The 19,514-nt window shown below is 34.2% G+C and overlaps 3 protein-coding genes across 3 annotated transcripts; 2 read left to right on the top strand and 1 right to left on the bottom strand.

Moving 5' to 3' along the window:
• Window positions 1–626: 626 nt before the first annotated feature.
• On the bottom strand, window positions 627–7,154 carry LOC132276608 (flap endonuclease GEN-like 1). The gene is made up of 8 exons (XM_059778106.1): window positions 6,796–7,154; window positions 6,348–6,524; window positions 5,328–5,498; window positions 2,646–2,827; window positions 2,306–2,552; window positions 1,984–2,119; window positions 1,106–1,575; window positions 627–1,031 (listed from the first exon to the last, which is right to left on the bottom strand). The coding sequence occupies exons 1-8, from the start codon at window positions 6,988–6,990 to the stop codon at window positions 780–782; spliced, it is 1,830 nt and encodes a 609-aa protein (XP_059634089.1). The 5' UTR covers window positions 6,991–7,154; the 3' UTR covers window positions 627–779.
• A 2,169-nt stretch (window positions 7,155–9,323) lies between these two features.
• Window positions 9,324–12,678, top strand: LOC132276607 (UDP-galactose/UDP-glucose transporter 2-like). Its single transcript, XM_059778105.1, has 7 exons — window positions 9,324–9,730; window positions 10,276–10,304; window positions 10,416–10,617; window positions 11,104–11,346; window positions 11,459–11,560; window positions 11,713–11,820; window positions 12,100–12,678. The coding sequence occupies exons 1-7, from the start codon at window positions 9,605–9,607 to the stop codon at window positions 12,352–12,354; spliced, it is 1,065 nt and encodes a 354-aa protein (XP_059634088.1). The 5' UTR covers window positions 9,324–9,604; the 3' UTR covers window positions 12,355–12,678.
• A 6,111-nt stretch (window positions 12,679–18,789) lies between these two features.
• On the top strand, window positions 18,790–19,500 carry LOC132276606 (uncharacterized). The gene is made up of 2 exons (XM_059778104.1): window positions 18,790–19,023; window positions 19,117–19,500. The coding sequence occupies exons 1-2, from the start codon at window positions 18,790–18,792 to the stop codon at window positions 19,498–19,500; spliced, it is 618 nt and encodes a 205-aa protein (XP_059634087.1).
• The last annotated feature ends 14 nt before the right edge of the window (window positions 19,501–19,514 follow it).

The raw sequence follows: 19,514 nt of genomic DNA, 5'->3' as shown, positions 1-19,514 counted from the left end.
CCACACAATTATAAAATTTATTATATATAAGCATTCCATGAAATGCCATTATCATTTTGTGAGTGCACGTGGCACAGGCATGGGTACCGTCTCAAAATTAAGCATGGCGTGACAATATGCTTCTATCCATATCATTTAGAAATAAGGTTTAAATCAATTTTCTTTTGATGTTGAATCCAATTTCTGGATTTATATGGAAATGTAATCATTACAAGAATTATTATCTTGATCTGTTTCAAGATTGAGTAAAATGGCACCCAGTTCAATCTAGCAAGAGCAGCACCACCATGATCTAAATCCACATTAACATTAAAATTGACCCGAACGCCTAGTCAATGTTCGACAAAAAGCACCAATAAATGAGACAATATATATATATATATATATATATATATATATATATATATGATGTGGGCGTGTGTTTTCGTGTAATGTGAGAGTTCTAATTACACATTCCAGTAGTTTATGTGGCTTAACAAACAAAGCAGATTGTATCCACTGGACAGTTGATGTGGCCTCACTTTCATATGTATTCTTCGTAGAGTTTTCTGTTTTATATATAATGAGATTCTTGTTCTCTCTGTCATCAAAATTAAGAATAAAACAAGTAAACTCTACAAGCTAGGTAGCAGAAGAAGAGGATTAAGACCTATCAATTGCCATGTAAACCCGATATTTAATTACAACTATCCATCTACAGCTGATTGTGCTCAATGAAACAACAATTCAATGGCAACCAAAAATATATTTTACATAGCTCAAGTTACAGTTTCCCTTCCCTAGTCGAACAAAAGACGCCGCCTAGAAGACTTGGAAAGATTTGGGCTTGACATTTGTTTTTTTCCTTTAGTCACATCACTATTATGTGAATTCTCAGTTAATTTCTCCCCAAGCTTCATTGCTTTAGATGCACGGTAAAATTCAGTAATACTTAGCTGCACGCTTCTCGGTGCTGGTGATTTTGACGATTCAGGAGTTCCTTCAGATATTAAGCTGGATTTCTTCCTTTTCGATTTCTTTTCTTTCAGTTCCTGAGAGACAAATGAAAACACGAGGCACATCAAAATAGAGAGTAAGCGAGAAATGTATGAGGGAAAAAATATACCTTTTCTTCCAAAAATTGGGCCACTTTTTCTGGAAAGGCAGCCTGAACAAGATCCATATCTTCATCGGTCAACAAAAACCAGTGTCCATCATCAACACTGATTTGGGGGACATCAGCTTCATCCAACAGATCAATGGGTTCATCATGTTCCCTGGACTCATGTTGTGTATCAGACACTTCAGAAGCAACCGCATAGATAGCATCACCCATTGCACATGAAGCCTTCTTCCATTTAACCACATAAAATTGATGCCCGTATCTTTTCTTAACACGCTGAATAGAATCAAATTCATACTGTCCGTATAACATATCATTTGTTGGATTAGAGGCCAGTTCCCTCAAGAAAATGGTGGACAACATGGGTAACATTCTTTGTCGTGTGTAAGATGGCTCCCAGTGCTGATGATAGGAGAGGTAATCAACCAAAAAATCAGTTTTTGGGCTTTCCCACGATACATGAGGGGCATCATCTGCAAAAGAAACTCCAGTATTAATGATTGGGAAGCATAACATTGTATGACTAGAGGAAACCAGGCTTTGAAAAATAACTCTCTTGAACAAATAGGAAAAAATCAAGTAAAAGCAAAAACCCGACTCCAAACTCCCAAAAAAGCATAAGAATAAGATAATATAAAATAAATCTCTGCCTGCCTAAACTATTGCCACTTTTATCTAGAAAATGGTCCACTAATCCACCGATCACAGATATACCCCAAACGTTACCCAGTTCTTACAATTCACTTGCACAGCATTACATAAACCAAACAATTGTTAATACTTGAGGCATCAGACTCAAAATAAAGTTGTTCGATTTTCGGTAATCTTGCTATATAGTATAGTGAATAATATGGATGTATCACCCACACTGTCAATCTTACCAGTAGAATTTCCTTGGTTGCTGCTCAAATACATTGTAATAATCTCATCATTTGGAAATTTCTGCTCCATGGCAATTTTTTTGCAAACTTTTATCTGCCAATTTTCATTCTTCTTCTGCTCCTTTTGTTTTCTATCCTGCCATTAATTATATATGCTCACAGTAAAGAAGCAATGCATCTGCAAAAACCTATAAATAAACTGAAATGCACCAGTGCAACTATTTTGATAAAATTGAAATGAAAAGCTCAAAATGTCAGTAAATAATACGAACATGTCATATGCTAAACAAGATAGAGGTTGCATGGCTGCATAAAAATGTACCAGATCACATGAGCTGCAACTACATTTATACCCCACTGGTTTTTGCAAGCATCCATTGCTGGTATCAGTGATGCAATATTCGCATGACGACTTAAGATGAGCTTTCTTGCTGCCTGGATGTCCACAGACGGAACAATGAGAAAATTTCATCTTTGGTGTATTCTCATCTGAGTTGGGAGTAATATCACCTACATATTTCATTCCACCCTGGAACTGCAACATATCTCCTCTGCCTATTTCATGCAACCTGCATGAACATTAAATGTCATAGATTCAGTAAAATTGTCAGGTCAATACTCTGTAAAACAGTTGATCTGGTAAACCACTCAAGCAAACAAACCTATTTAAGATCTCATTCTCACTGAAAGATTTGACAAAACGAAGAGCAGTTTCAATCCCAATTCCTGGCACACCATTTAAATCATGGTCATTTCCAACCAAAAGAGAAATGGCTATCAAGTGTTCTCTCTTCATCCCAAGACCAGCTTCAATATCTGACATATGGTAGCATTCAAAGGGTTCCTGCACAAACTGAGATGCTCATGTTTGCCAAGGAGAAAAACCTATAATGCATGTCCATGATATACACAAAACAAAATATAGGAAAGAGCAAAAGAATGCTTTGGCAAAATAAATTGTAGATGTCATAAAATGGGGTTGTGGGATAAAAGCAAGAAAACTGAAGAACTTCCATGTGATGTCACTAGCAATAGAAACAAGACAATGAACATGTGTATTATGATATATAATAACTATTGCAAACCCAACCACCAGGCCACTGGCATGGGCGGTGTATCCTCTCCACCCCAAAGGGGAGAAGGTTGGGGGTTCGAGCCCCAAACAGGTAAAGTGCAGGGTGCATGCATTTGCTCGAACTCTATGGAAAAAAATGAAAAGCCAAAACGATTTTAGCATGGTGCTTCAATCAAGAAACACAAAACACTATCGGCATCCCTAATTGCTAGTTCAGCCAGATAAAAAAGGAAGATCAATGTCTGTGGGTGGGTTGGGGGCAAATATCTGAAAATGAACCCCAAAAGAAGTTTCTATCTCCGGGGATATTTGAACTGCTCAGAATGAATGTGTCCCAGAGAAAAATTTTGGTCCTAACGGATTGAGTCATCAAGGGAAGGACTTTATCTCTTTCTATTGTCATGATATAACATTTGAGTCTGTGAGAATGAAATTTCAAGTATGAAAGCCACCATTTTGTGCTAACAGGGGACCAATATTGGGTGGGTAAAGGCCTTTTCTGGACAAGCATATCAAACTCATGCATTTAAATTTTTTTCCTGTATGTGTACCACTAAACATATCACTCTATGGGGGCAGCAATTGGAATTATTGGAACCATCATCACCATGACACTGACTGGCTGTCACCATGTTTCTATCTTGTGCTATGTTTAACTTTGAATGAATGCATTCATTTCTAGCTTGTCCTTTCATGACTTGAATTCTTATCTCATCACACATTTCAGCTACTGAATATACATGGAGGATCGGTCATCTGATGTTTTGGGGGGTATATCTGGAAATGAGTCCCGAAAGAAGTTTACTCCAGGGAGATTTGAACTGCTCATAATGCATGTGTCCCAGAGAAAAAAAAAAAAAAATCACTCCTAATAGATTGAGTCATCAAAGGAAGTACCTTATCTCTATATTGGGTAAAGGCCCTCTCTGTATAGGCATATCAAACACATTAATTTAGACATTTCCTGTTTGTCTACCACTAACCTTTGTAGATTCAAGCTAACCATATGCTCTGTGGTGCAGCAATTATAATCATTGGGACCATCATCACCAAGACACTGACATTATGTCTATACCTTGTGTTTTGTTTAACTTTGAAAGTATGCATTCATTTCTGGTTTGTCTTTTCACGACTTGTACCCTTATCTCATCGCACATTTCAGCTATACATGTAATAGTATTAATTACTCAAATATTACCTATCAGTGCAAGTTTAAAATAAAATAGATGTAATCATCACATTCCTGTTCACATAAACTGAACTCTTGACAGATGTAATAAAAAGAGGAAAAAGGAGAGAAGAGGAGAAGGCAACCCAAACCCCAACTACACAGCACAAAAGAAAAACAACTACAAGGAGGAACCACTTTTTTAACCTCAAATTAAGAGCACATAAAAGGCCAAAAGGAAGATCAAATACAAAGAACTGATAAACAAATTGTCAAAGTATTTTTGTCAAAGAAAAACACAGCAAGAGAACCAGTTATCAAGAATGAAGCTCCTCATGCTAAGTTAATCCACAATGAGGATCCTATTCCTCATCACAGTGCCTGCACAGTGTAAGCAACTTTAAAAACCTCCCATTTCAAAAGGAGCTTGGTTCCCCATAAATAAGAACGATTCAAAATTTATCCAAGAATCAATTCTCATGTACTCCTATATTTGCAACCAGCACCCAAAGACAGAACCAGATAACTAAATAGCATTGTAGAAAACTGCCAACCCCACATTCAGCCCTAGCTTTGGCAACTCAGAAACACTATTGTTTCAATCTCTTCTTTTGGTGAGAATAAATCCGTTGTTTCTAAGATATTACCTTTAATCACGCAACACCTAAAAATCTCATGAAATTCATATCCCCAAGGCTTAAATTTTGCACATTCTCTGTTTATATACGAGGGATATGATCTCAAGGGCCTAGCTTTCTACTAATTTGACTTACCACACAACATTTTGTTTAACTCAATAAATTTAATCGTTAGTTAAAAGGGGAATGGATAAATCTTCTAGGTAGATCTCACTTATCCAAAAACCTGTCCAATCAAGTCATGCCAGGATTTCTAATCACCGAATAGGTCATTCTGCTACCTCTTCATTCTTAAGAGTCAATGTAACAAGAAACGAAGTGAACTTAGAAGTCAAAATTAATCAGCTGTTTCCAGTACAATTTAGCCACATTGATTGCTCGATCAGTAGTATAGGTGCATTGTAGTATCAACTAACTGAGCATAGTTTAAAGCAAAATGGACTCACAACGAACAACGACTTACTTTAGAGTTGGGCAGGAGGCGTTTTATTACACAATTAGCCCCATATAGGAAAGCATCGCTGTCAGCTGTAATGCAAGCAACGACTTGACCTTCTCTGTTTAACTGTGCGCAAAGTGCTTCAGCCTCTCCTCTTGCTTTTAGGACGGGCATTCCAAGAAGTTCAAGCAGCTCCTATCAAACAACGATTTATGAAAAAATTAGAATCATACACGCTCCAAAGCATGCTAATAAATGGATACATAAGTACTGAGCAATGCTTTTGACGTTAATAATACATCGTTCTAATGAATAAGTAATCAGGACTTTTTTTGGTTGCTGAAAAATGAAAGACAATGCAACAAATATGCCAGTTACCGGTAATATGGTGTTCCTACTTGCATCAAGACGCTAAACTTCCCTCCGAGATGCAAGAGTATTACAGACAATTTTCTTACAATTTGCCCCCGATTTTTTTTTGGCAAATTTCAAAAAGGTCAACTTCCATTGAAACAAGAAGTTTCAACTCTCCTTCACAACTACCATCTAAACTAAACATAGCAATGGTACTTTTGTCCCAAGTAACTAAGTGGTAGGCTCTACGTTGTCTGGTGGTCCAATACATTCTATTTATTTGAAAGGCAGAGTTTGAGAAATGTTCTCTTTCATCTTTAGACCGTGCGATTACTTGATGTCCTCCCATGGCAAAATTTGTAAAAGTTGAAAATAATACTGTTGCTCTAATGGGAAATTTATAAAGTTATAACCTGACATTCTTTCGTTGCGTTTTCATCATGTTATTCCAAGCAGTAAAATCACAGAAGGGAAGTGGATGCTTAGTCACATTTTGTCTCCTTAATTAATGCAACCAAGTAAAAAGGATTACATAACAGACAGTGAACCAAACACGTTAAAACTGTACACAGAAACCCCTCAACATCAAAACAATATAGATTAAATTAGAGTATATCACAATGGAATCACAACCAAATTAGCACCACATTAACACATAAGTAGTATGCCAATAGCCAAAAGTTAACTAACCACACACTCTTTAACGCATTTCAAAAACATCGGGTTCCTTTCAACTGAAACACCCTCCTCGGCCACCGGCAAACTCGACAAATCAATGCCTGATGCCTGAAAGAACCGCGCAATCCTCGCCCGAGACTTCAACGGCGAGGGAGTCCCATCAGCCACAAAAACCGGAAACGCCCCAAACTGCAAAATTCCACACGAACACTGAAACACATTACTCTCATCTCCTCAAATTCACAGACTCCACCCATTTGGTGTTAAAAAAAAAAAAAAAAAAAAAAAAGTGCCTTGATAGACGAGACCCAAATTTATTTTTGTCTTAGTTATGGAATTTTAATGAGTTGTTTTAAATTAAAACAATGTGTTTGATACACAAGACTCTGGAATTTTCTTTTGTTTTGTTTTCTTGAAAACCAAACAGGGGGTATAGAAGGAAAATCGAGAGAGAACGTACCTTGGAGAAAAGGTTGACGGTACGGAAGAATGTGAGTCTGATATGAGGGTTTCGAGTGAAGGATTTGATTGCGGTTTCGTGCTGGACGATCCAGAAAGAGAGATCAATAGCGACCCGTTTGTTTCGGAGGAAATCGAAGCCTTCGGTTCGACCGTAGGGTTTGAGTAAATCCCAGAAATGACCTCCCACGCCCATACCTTTGCTCACGATGATTCTGCAAAACAGAGAAGGTCTTTTTTGGGAATTATAAACGGAGGATCATCGTTTTTCATAAGTTGCAGTGGAGGAGTAGAGTGAAGAGAGAAAGGGGTGAACGAAGCTCTGAGGTTTTGGGCCGTTATGGAATTTGAGGGCTGGGATGGGAATGAGTGGTTAATGGACTGGACTGATATTAAAAAAACCCAAACTCAAAGGCCAGGCCCTTTTTATTTTTTTATTTTTAGGAACAATCATAATCCAACATTTATTCATACCGAATGGTTGCAGTAAATTACCTAACCGAATAATTTTTAATTAATTATTTATATCAAATACAACTAAGTGGAAGGCTCCACTTTCTTATTTTTTGCATAATTGACCAATTAAAAAACTAAGTCTAGCAATTCACTTCAATTATTCGGTGCAAGAATCATTTTTCTTTATTCAATTATATATATATATATATATATATATATATATATATATATTCACATGGCTTAGTTGATATTTTAATTTATAATAAATTAAACATTTATTCAATTACAATTGTTATTTTAAAGTATACAACTTCAATGTTATGGTATAATTGATGTGCCATTTTAAAACTTCAATGGCATTGGCCCAAAATTTATTATTCTTAAAGAATGAGGACAAATTCAAAGCCCAAGGCTTTTTTTAATTTTTTTTAAATTTTTTTTTTCACCCCTGGTGGACAACAACTTTTGAATAATTTTTTATTTTTACTATTGATAATAAATATACTCGTACACGCACTTTAGCCCATACTCACTTGAAATAAGCCAAATTTTTTTTTTTTTTTAAAAAAAAAAAAAAACTAATAACTTGCTACTATAATTTTAGGCGTTCTTTGAAAACTCAATTCAATATTTAATTCTAAATAAATAAATTATTTAATTAAGTTTGTTTGATACATAATAAGGTGAACTATTAAAATTAATAAAATTAATTAAGATTTCTTAATATATATATGTGCAAAGACTAATGTTTTTCATAAAATTATCATTGCACAAATTCAGATTCCTAAAATATATTTTCCATTCAGTTAATTTCATAAATTTTTTAAAAGAAGATGTTTGTGAGCTACCTATTTGATTTGATAAGTGCAGTATCAAACAAACCATCCAGATTCCAGAAGTCTTAATCTGTAAACTACCTAGCCCAAGCTGTTTGGGCCGGTCCGTCTTGACAAGTTGACTGGGCCCAAGCCTCAAATTGCCGAGCACATCATCACATCAATGTCATCTTTGATTCCCTTGTACCACCATTGTATCATCACCACCCAAAAGAAGCTTCCTTGAAGATGCATGCAGCCTTGAACAACTCACTTCAATACTATGGAGATTAGAGTAATTTTGACCCCTCCACTTCCTAAAAATATTGCTGTCTTCGGCAAGTATGAAATTAGTAGCTTTAAGTTAGAATGGAAGAAAATTTTGACCCCCCCAAGTAATTATATTACAATTCTTCTTATTGCAACGTATTAAGTGAAGTATAACCCCATTAATTGAGGGTTTTTTGTAAGACTGCTCTTTTATAACATGTGAATATCACGAGTTTTTATTCGAAAACAAAATAAGATTGACTTTTTATGCATTGAACTAACTCTTTATAATGTGATTATATAAACTTTAAAAAGTAATGTTAGTCAGTGATTATCCAATATAGTAGTATCTGAAAAACTCTTAATGATTAATTTTTCACTAATAACATTATAATAAATACATACAATGTAATTGAGATCTTGATTTCAAATGGTAATTATAATTTAAATGGTAGATATGACGTACTTTAAGAAAAAAAAAATTACAAAGAATTCTTTCATTGCTGGCATTACTCAACTTGAAAAAAAAACTTTTGGAATACGTGTATTAAATCAACGATTGAACATGCAATACAGTGTTACAGTTCAATGTGTGTTGTACGCGAACAAACACATGACTCCAAAACGTACGGAAGCAGTCCAAATTCTGAAATATAATATCTATCATCGTCAACTACAACTATGAAAACTCCTACACATCCACTTGTAAGCCACCCAATAACACGTCTTTAAGGCGGTGGAAAAGGTCAAACAAAAGACCATGGGATTGCACCTAATTAAATGAAGTCATATTAGTCAGAATTTTTCTTAATACAATACCAAAAAAAAATAATTTAATAAAAAATAATTTAATAAAAAATAATACCCCCTATACACGATTTCGGAGTATATAATATATAAATGATAATGCAAATTATATAATTTATGATTTGTGATTATTAAACCTTTGTTTTTGGTTTCTAATACCTTTCCATTCTTCGTAAAACTTCTTTTGACAAAACAAAAACTGACCTCGAAAACTTCTTTTGACAAAACAAAAACTGACCTCGAAGAAAGCACAAGTCTCTCTCTCTAAAACTCTATTCTCTCTCTAAACCTGGTGCTTTACATGTTCGATCAACGTGATGAAGCCCATATCGTTTCCTTAATTTACTCTTTCCTCTCTCTCTTATGCCAACGTGCTAACTTTGAAGCAATCAATTTGACACTTTGAAACACAGAGTACACGTTTTTGGTTGAAACAGAGTTGTGTAGAGAGATAGAGAGATAATGAAGACCGAAGAGCAAGCTCGGTCTCTGTTCGGAATCTCTCTCTCTGATAGACCTAAATGGCATCAATTCCTCATCTGCTCTTCTGGGTTCTTCTTTGGTTATCTCGTCAATGGCATCTGTGAGGTATAATCTTCAAACCCTTTTGTTTGTTTCCCGAGAAAAGTCGTGAGGACGGATTAATTTTTTTCATGTTTTCTTACTAAGAAAGTAGAAGCGGACGAGCAATTGATTTTGTAGACTTCTTTTTTCCTTGTTTTTGTGAGGTTTCAGTTTTTCAAAATTTTCTTTTCCTTTTTTCGATTGGTTTCTCAGCAACCAAACAGGGATTCAAATCTGATTGTCCCGGAAAACTTACTTTAGCGGCACTTTTTTTGGATTCCATGGATGCCCTTCCAATATTAATTATTGAATCTTCACTATGAAAGTTGGATTTTGAAATTGCGAATTTAGAAGGATAACTTTGACTACACTAATTGCTTTATTCGTTCTTGAATTGTTGCTACTTTATCTGCCAATGCTTGTATAATACAATTCAATTTCTATAGTAATTTTGATCATAACACTTGGTTTAAAACATAGTTGAATTACTTCCTAGAGGGCCTTAATCAGATCATAATACATGCTTATATTGCTAAATGAATTTGAATCTAACTATTGCTTCATTTCAGGAATATGTGTACAATAGGCTTAAATTCAGGTCTGTTTTACATTTGGGCACTGTTTTATTGAGTTAATGTTAAATTTTGAGCTTAAATGTGGGGTTTGATTTTGATAAGGTGTGTTTGAATGGTTTGTTTTCTTATTTCAGCTATGGCTGGTACTTTACATTTGTTCAAGGGTGGGTTTATATTTTCCTGATTTACTGTCAAGGCTTCACTACCAAGAAAATGGTGAACCCATGGAAGACTTATGTGAAGCTCTCCGCGGTGCTTATGGGTTCACATGGACTTACCAAAGGGTCGTTGGCTTTTCTTAATTACCCGGCACAGCTCATGTTTAAATCCACCAAGGTAAACACCAAACTGAATGCATCGTATATCGATCAGGTTTACTCATAGAACATTGCAATGCGATAATGCCGATATAGTTCTATAGTATTCGACAATTTATCTCATGTGCTTCCTTAGAGCAGCTAATTTGAGTTGGATGAAGTCTTTCAATGTTTAAAATTTTTAGTAACTAGTCTGAACTTGATTGGCATTCAGAAACATTTACTTAATGGAATGATGTAAGATTCCTCATCCTGATCAGGCTGAAAGCCATCCGAGCATAAGAAAGCAGATTAATTTGATCTAAATTTTCTCTATTTTGCCTCTAGAACCACTTGTTTTAGCTGAAAGAATATTTTTAACCATATAAATTTGGAACTACATAATTTAGTGGATAAATTGGAGTATCGAACATGGAATTTTGAGAACATTTTTTTGTTTAATTATCATTTTGATTAGTTTGTGAAATTAGTCAAATTGTTATGAGTTTTATATTTATGGTTTCAGGTTCTTCCTGTGATGATAATGGGTGCCTTCATACCTGGTTTGAGACGGAAATACCCACTTCATGAGTATGTTTCTGCCATACTTTTGGTGGTGGGTTTGATCCTTTTCACTTTAGCAGATGCACAAACTTCACCAAACTTCAGCTCAATTGGTGTTATAATGGTGTCCGGTGCTCTAGTGATGGACTCCTTTCTGGGGAACTTGCAAGAAGCAATCTTTACCATGAATCCCGAAACAACACAGGTGATTTGCCCATGATGCGATCTTCTCTGTGGGTGTTTAAATGTGAATAAAGTGATCATGAAAATAATCCCGAGTTCATATTCAAATAAATTTTTCCCCTCTTTTTTTACAGATGGAAATGCTCTTTTGCTCAACTGTAGTCGGTCTACCTTTCTTGATTCCGCCCATGCTTTTCACAGGAGAACTATTCAGAGCATGGAATTCATGTTCTCAGGTAAAAGTCCCAAAAAGAAAGAAAAAACTTTTCTTCCCTTTTGCCAGATACTTTCTGTTTTTTTTTTTTTCTCCTTTATTATTGTTTATTTTTTGATAAATTAAATACGTTTTTTTATTATTATTATATAAAATACTCTCTTGTTCATGCAGCATCTTTATGTATATGGTGTTCTGATCTTCGAAGCAATGGCCACCTTTATCGGTCAAGTCTCTGTCCTTTCCCTCATTGCAATTTTTGGTGCTGCCACGACTGCCATGGTATGTTCTTGTCATGAACTTTTCTGCTTCTGTTTATCAATTTATGCATGGACGAAATTGAAGAGCTTTCAGTAGTTTGAATTATTGATTTCAATTGGCCTTCTCATTGAATTCTATAGGAGTTTTATTATTATTATTATTTTGGTTAGGAATTCAATCGTAGTTTTTGAACTTTGGTATTTCAAATGGCGACTCATTACATGGCTTGCATATCATATGTGCATTTAAACTTTGAAATTTTTGTTGTCAAACTTGTCTCACCGTTGAATTTTTTCACAGATAACAACGGCAAGAAAAGCGGTAACTTTGTTGCTATCATACTTGATATTTACAAAGCCATTAACTGAACAGCATGGGACTGGACTTCTGCTGATATCCATGGGGATCATATTGAAGCTTTTGCCTGATAACAAAGCCCCCAAAAGACTCCCAATCTCATCATCCATGGCCAAGATTGAAAAGCCTTCTTACAGTGAAGAAAATAGAAAAGCTGATAAGGGTGATGAAGAAGAAGAGAGGACGCCTTTGGTCTGAAAATAAGAAACAATTTAGTTGAATCTTCTCATTTCTTCATTCGGTTTATCACCTTAAATGTTTTTTTTTTTTTTTTCTTTTCTTTTCTTTCTTGAAAATGGTATTAGAATACAAACTACAGGTTATTTTATCTTTCATTTCTTGATAGGCATAGGATTTAGAAGTTGGATTATGGTTTTCACAAAAAGAAACTGATGTTACAAGTTAGGTTCTAATCATTGACCGCATGGTAATGTGTGGTCCAGAAATTTAAATTTCAAAATGAAGATCAAAGTAGTCGGTTTTCGGCCACTTTCAGGAAAAAATTATTCCACCTTCTTCTAATTTTGTATGATGGTTTACTATTCATATGTTTCTGGGTTGAATTGCAATTTTATTAATGAATTATTTGACATGTGTTTTTGAAAACAGTGAAAATTTTGAGAATGCAGCGTTTTGAGTTGTAATTCTGTATTCTGAAATACGAAGGGAATTAGTATAATGGGATAATTACACTTGCCTTTACTGAGGTTAGGCGTAATTACAAGTGTTACTCCTTACGTTTTAAAAATTACATTAACCTCCCTTCTTAAAAATTACATTAACCTCCCTCCAAACTGATCGGCATTCTATTCCGGCCATTGACCAATGTAAATGACTAAAACACCCTCTAATATTTTATTAATATCACATAAAGAATTTTTTAAAAATTACCATATTGTCCCTAAATCAACTAATGGGTCATATATATATATATATATATATAATTTTAGGGCAAATCATTTCAGCCTCCCCAATCTCCTCCATCTCTAGGCTCGTACACAACTCATATATTTCAGTTAATCTATAAGAATCCATCCGAAGTTCAAAACCCATATATTTCAGTTAATCTATCTGTCGGCAAGAATCAAAAGTTCAAAACCTATTACACATATCAAAACCCATATCGGCATATCATTTCAGATTGTTCAAAAAATCAAAACCCATATCTTTCAGGTTCCATCGTTCGCTGTTCCAGTTAGGGTTCGCCGTTCGCAAGCTTCAGCCGCTGTCTCTCAACTCTCGGCTTGCCCCCCCCTCTCTCTCTGCAACTGCTAGCTTGATGTTGTGGTGTGATTTTAGGCTTCTTCTGCCTAAAATCAATGAATTCATAGTTTGACAAAAACAGAAAATTCAAACAATTACCAAATCAAATCCAAAAAAATAATAATTCAAAATTCAATGAAATTTTTCCAACAACCTGCAACATCCGAGCCAATTCCTCATCGGATTTCACCAATTCGGCATCAGCAGCATCTGTCGGCAAGAATCAAAAGTTCAAAACCTATTACATGTATCAAAACCCATATCGGCGTATCATTCCAACAAAAAAATTAAGTAATGAAACCTTCACCTCCTCTCAACCCCTTTGCCCACAAAATAAATAAATAAATAAATGCCTGTTTGATTTATACAATAAAAAATAATCTCCAACTCAATCAAATATCCAGCCAAATTCGGAGTCCATCATTATTCCAAATTTTCCGTCCAATTCGAAGTCAATGACTCTTTCTCCTCCAAATCTGCCAACTACACACAACCAAGCAATTTCCTTAATTGGGCCAAAAGTCAATCATCAGCCCACTTCCCAAACCATGCATCTTACACCACAAACTGTGTCTCTAATTTTGGAAACCCACAATTTTCATCCATCATTCTTCTCCCACTTCCCCAAAGAGCATACCATAAATTCCGGCGGCGAGATGCTCCATCGATTCCGGCGGCGCGATGATTTGCAGCTATGTATAGAGACCAATATATATATAGGATGGACTAGTTTATATATGTATATGTATATATATATATATATATAGACCAGTATATATATTATGTACAGAGAGCTGTGCTTCTAAAATGGTTTTAGAGTGAAATGTCAGATGTGTATACAGAATTGTTTTGAGGGTACATGAGTGATTTTTAATTTAAAAGTAAGGGTGAAAATGTCTTTGTAATTATAGTAAAGGCAAATTTGATAATTCGTGTTAAAAATTGTTGATATTATTATTGATCGGCGTTGACCGTCACGGGCAAGGGTAAAGTGTTACTTTGGAGTTGGTGTAATTATTAAAACGTTAAGGGTAATATTTGTAATTAGACTTAACCTTGAGGAAGGTAAATGTAATTATTCCTTAGTATAATTTAGTTTTAAATTTCTGTGATTATCGAAATTATAGAGACTGTGGTGGGTAAAGTGTTGTGTGGTGGTTGTGGTTGGCATTGCTAATGGTGGAGGTGACAATGATGAGTCCTGATGAAAATAGAGGTGGAGCAACAATGTGAAGTTTTTATTAGTACTTTGTCATATGATTTATGAAAACTGTAATTTTTTTTTCGAGAATTCAGTGTTGAATTGTTCTAATGTTATATTCTAAAATACAAAACCAATAGAATAATTAAAACATGTTATGTTTCCAAAATTTTGATTTCTTCTAACTCAGATTAAAAAAGCGGGGGGGAGGGGGGTTATAACAATCAAATGTCAAAAGTCAAAATTCAGCGTAATTGTATTTTGGGTTATTAAATTTTGGGCATTCGACCATAGTGGAGCTTGGTAAGTTCAATGTGTTAAAATTAAGAATTAGTATCATTTGGTTTCATTTTTCAGTGATTTCAAAATTATAGAGATTGTGGTGGGTAAACTGTTGTGTAATGTGTTGCGGTAGGTATTGCTACTGGTGGAGGTGACAATGATGAATCCTGATGACAATGGAGGTGGAGGTGGAGCAACAATGTGAAGTTTTACTGTTAGCCTTGAACCCATGTCCGAACAGTTCTTTCTTTTCCTGAGAATGTAAGGTTATTTTTCCTTATTTTCAAATATTTTGACTATTTTTTAAATCATAATTTCACATTTAATTTAAAATAAGAATTTGAAGATGTATATTTATATTCATATTTAAATGTCAGGGATAAACTATTAGGTGGGACAGAGACCCAATTCAAATATACCCATTCAATTTTTTATTCAGATCGAATGCGGGACAGGCTCTCCCTTGTTACATTATTTCCCACATGAATTTACAATACTCTTATTGTAGCTCGGGCCACTCAAATACCTTTCGAACCAGACGTTTGGCGTGACACTAGATAAAAAAAATGAGTCAGTACTTAGCAATTGCCCCGGATCCATGTTGTCCAATAGTATTTTATATATTCTATGCATGTATATTTAAAATATCTATAAAATACCCCCACCCCTAAAATTGATAAAATGCCCCTCTGCTCCTTAAGCCCCTGGTAACCCACTATACTTTATTTTATTCTATGCATATAATTTATAAAAAATTATAAAATCCCCTTAAAAAATAATAGATTATAGTCATAAAATTATCTAATTTTATTTTTTTAATTAATTATTTATTTTCATTCTTACCTTTATTTTTTGAATTTCTTTTTGTTCTCTTCAAAAGAAAAAATTTCATTTTCTTTAAATTTTAACTTCTTGTCTTGCTGTAGTTGGTGGGAAAAATATATATTTTTTGAACCCCCAAACTTTTGACTCCGCGGCCCTTATTGGACTTCAATTTGGGAAAGTATTATATACATATATATATTATACCCATGGCCTCAGACAAATATTTCAAAGTAGGACTGTGAAGAAACTGAATGAATTTAATAAAAGTAAAATGATTTGAAATTCTTTATTGAGGATAGGAATATATGGACCATTTGAATTAATAGAATTTGTCAAAAATAATAAAGGATGATTTTTTTTTTAGACGATTTCATATCTTTTATACAAATTGAATCAATAGAGTTTGTTAAAAATAAGAAATAATTTGTTTTAAAGATAATTTATTATCTTTTATACTTGGTAATTAAAATGCACTGTACAAAATTAAAAATAATATTTACCAAATTAAAAAAAAAAAAAAAAGGATCGAAAATTCTATATGCATCATATCAACAAACAATATATACGGGTTACAATGATACTAATGCGACTTAATTTTGATACTTGATGAATAATTAAATGTAAATTTTCTTATTGAAAAAATAGTTTTGTAAAAGTGAATTAATAAATTTCAAAGTTCTATGATCGGAGGACTTTTATTAAATTATTTACTTAGGGCATATGCATGTTTGATATGCGTTTTATTATAAAATGTTTTGAATAGTAATTAAAAACACGTTTAGAAATGTTTATTTATTGTAAAATTTTTAAAAGCAAAAAATATAAATATACGTTTAGTAAAAAAAATGTAGTAAGTTTAAAAAATATAATGATTAATTTAAAAATGTCATTTAAATTTTTTTTTTTAAATAATAATAATATTCATCACTAACCGTACCAAAACTTATAGTACAAAAACATATAAAAATATCAAATTAGTGTTTTAATTTTTAGTAAGTATTTACCAAATGTTTGGATACTTACGCTTTGTTCGGAAACAATTATTTTAGGATTTAGAAAAGTAATCTGAATTAGAATAGGAATTGGAATTAAAATGGAATTTTATTTACATGTTTGAAACAAATTTAGAATGGGATTTTGAATAAAAATAATATAATAGCATTTTTGCCCTTATTTAAATAAAATTAAAATACACAAAAGACTTGAATATGTAGTTTATTACTGATCTGGATATGGTCAACACTCAGAGAAAAAAATATATGCTCAACACTTAGAGGGAAAAATATATATCTATAGATTAAAAACAACGGTATTATTATATAGAGAACGAAGTAGTATGGATTTAGTTAAAAAAGAGAATAGGAAGAATTTAGTTAAATAAGATAATAGGAAAGAAAACGTTAGAAATTGAGGTATGGTAGTAGATATTTAAGATAGAGTTTAATAACGAGAAGAAGTTGAAAGGCTAATTAAGGAAATATTTAATTAAAGAATATATATCCCGTCAAATCCTGACTTTTTAGACTAAATTTGAAACGCAATTAAAACATATTTGAAATCCTATAATTATCAAATATTTTTTGTAATTCCGTGATTCCAAACAAGACAAATCCTATTTTCAAATTCAAATCCCATCAAATTCAGCATTCCAAACAAAGTCTTAGTAAAACAAACCAATTTTTACGAAAGGTATATTTTTCACTATTCATTGAACCCGCATGCTTATAAATCACGCCTATCTAATAATTTATCCGGCCACGGCTCTAACAATATAGTCTCAATGATGTGTGCAAGCCGCACGCTCTGTCATTACACGTGTAAGCTAAGTATATCAGTTTGACTAAAGTGGGAAAAAAACAAAAAGTCAAGAGACGAAGGTGAGTTCAACACGTGTAAAGCACAAGCACATGCAAGGTGACACAAGACACTTACAAGCCTTTATTATCTCACTAGCTAGAAGTAGCGTAAGTGTTGTAAGATACTAGTATCCGAGTGGTAAAAAAAGAAACAAAAACAAAAATGGCTGAGAACTCCACCACAGCCACCGCCCTGCTCCGATCAACGGAGGAAGGAATGGAGAAAGCAGATACAAGTGATGAGAGACCTAAAGAACCATGGAAAGGTGAGTTCGTGAAGAGCATTGTGTATGCCGGCCTCGACGCCATTGTCACTAGTTTTTCTCTTATTTCCTCCATCTCCGCCAGTCATCTCTCTTCAGGTACTCAACTTAATTATTCTTAATTATGTCTAATTTTTGGCCAGATCTTTATAACTACCTTAAACATATTATTTTCGTTGTTCGATTTCATTTTGATTAATGATAGCTAGCAATAAAAATTAAAACTAAATACTCTTCTTAGTGCATTATCTAGTATAGACTATAGATATGTATCTCCCAACAAATTCAATTTAGAAACAATGTTTTTTTAATTATTTTTTTAAATTTTTGGTTGTGATGTGATTTTATTGTGTATCAGATACATATTTGCTAAACTAAATTTGTTGCACTATCTTTCAAAAAAAAAAAATATATGTTTGAATAATTGTAAATTAAAAATATGCTATTTATATTACATTGCTGTTTTATATATATAATAATAATAAAAAAGAATCCACAATTATCCAGCTACAGTAGCAAAAAAGTGCAAAATGTAACAAATATTACCAATCATGACAAAACAAACATGCCTTTGTTTCTGTCAGCAAGAACACGAACAAACATGCCCTTAGTATTAATGCATACTTAAAAAGTACGAGTAAAATAAATAATAATTTTTTTTTCCTATACTCTCATACCCCTCGAGGAATTGTTTGCAATGATGAGGCGAACTTTAAACAAGATCTTTCCGGAAACACTAGGCCAAGTGACTTACTCACTTGAGCCAATCCCTGGGTTAAACATATACTAATACGTGGTTGGGTCAGTGTATGCTGAAACCCAATTACTGTTCTATTGTACAAACGCAAAATGCTTTCTCCGGCTACTTGTGTGGTATATATACTTTTACTAATATCTTAAACTGAGCTACCACATATGCACACTTTGACCACCTAAAAATTGAATGGACTGGCTTTCGATTGCAGTTGATGTGTTGGTCCTTGGGTTTGCGAATCTGGTTGCTGATGGTATATCAATGGGGTTTGGAGATTTTGTGTCAACCAGCACCGAGAAGGACGTGGCAGCCAAGGAGAGGATGGTGACCCTGTGGGAAGTCACCAACCACTCTGAGCCCCAGCAACTGGAGTTAATCCGGCGGTATCAAGCTCTTGGAATGGATGTCCACGATTCGACCACGGTATGATCCTCCAATTTCCCCAAGGATTCCAAGTGTTGTGTCATATAAGATTATATTCTACACACTGAAAATATATTACTTACTTGTTGCAAGGTGGTGAACATATTGGCCAAGTATAAGGACATATTGGTGGATGAGAAAATGGCGACTCTGAAAGGAATGCCACCGCTGGACCAGGAAGATAAGCCGTGGAAGAATGGCCTGGTCACCTTTGCGGCTTTTCTTGTGTTTGGAAGTGCACCTCTTCTCTCTTTCATCATTCTCAAACCATTCACCCACAATGACACGCACAAGTTCATCGGCGCGTGCATACTATCTGCATTGGCCCTTGCACTACTCGGGATAGCGAAGGCCAAGATTGCTCGTCAGAACTATGTGTTATCCGCTGTGGTCACCCTCACCAATGGTGCTGTTGCTGCCTCCGCCGCCTATATCATTGGGTGGACACTGAGGAATGTAGCTGGCTTGCGAGACTGATGTGAACTTGGTAA

This window comes from Cornus florida, unplaced genomic scaffold, assembly GCF_030987335.1.
Source record: "Cornus florida cultivar Cherokee Brave unplaced genomic scaffold, ASM3098733v1 CherokeeBrave_3.0.0_Hap2_Chr10, whole genome shotgun sequence".
NCBI lineage: Eukaryota > Viridiplantae > Streptophyta > Magnoliopsida > Cornales > Cornaceae > Cornus > Cornus florida.
The sequence above is the reverse complement of the archived record's forward strand: the minus strand, read 5'-3'. Positions and strand labels throughout refer to the sequence as shown.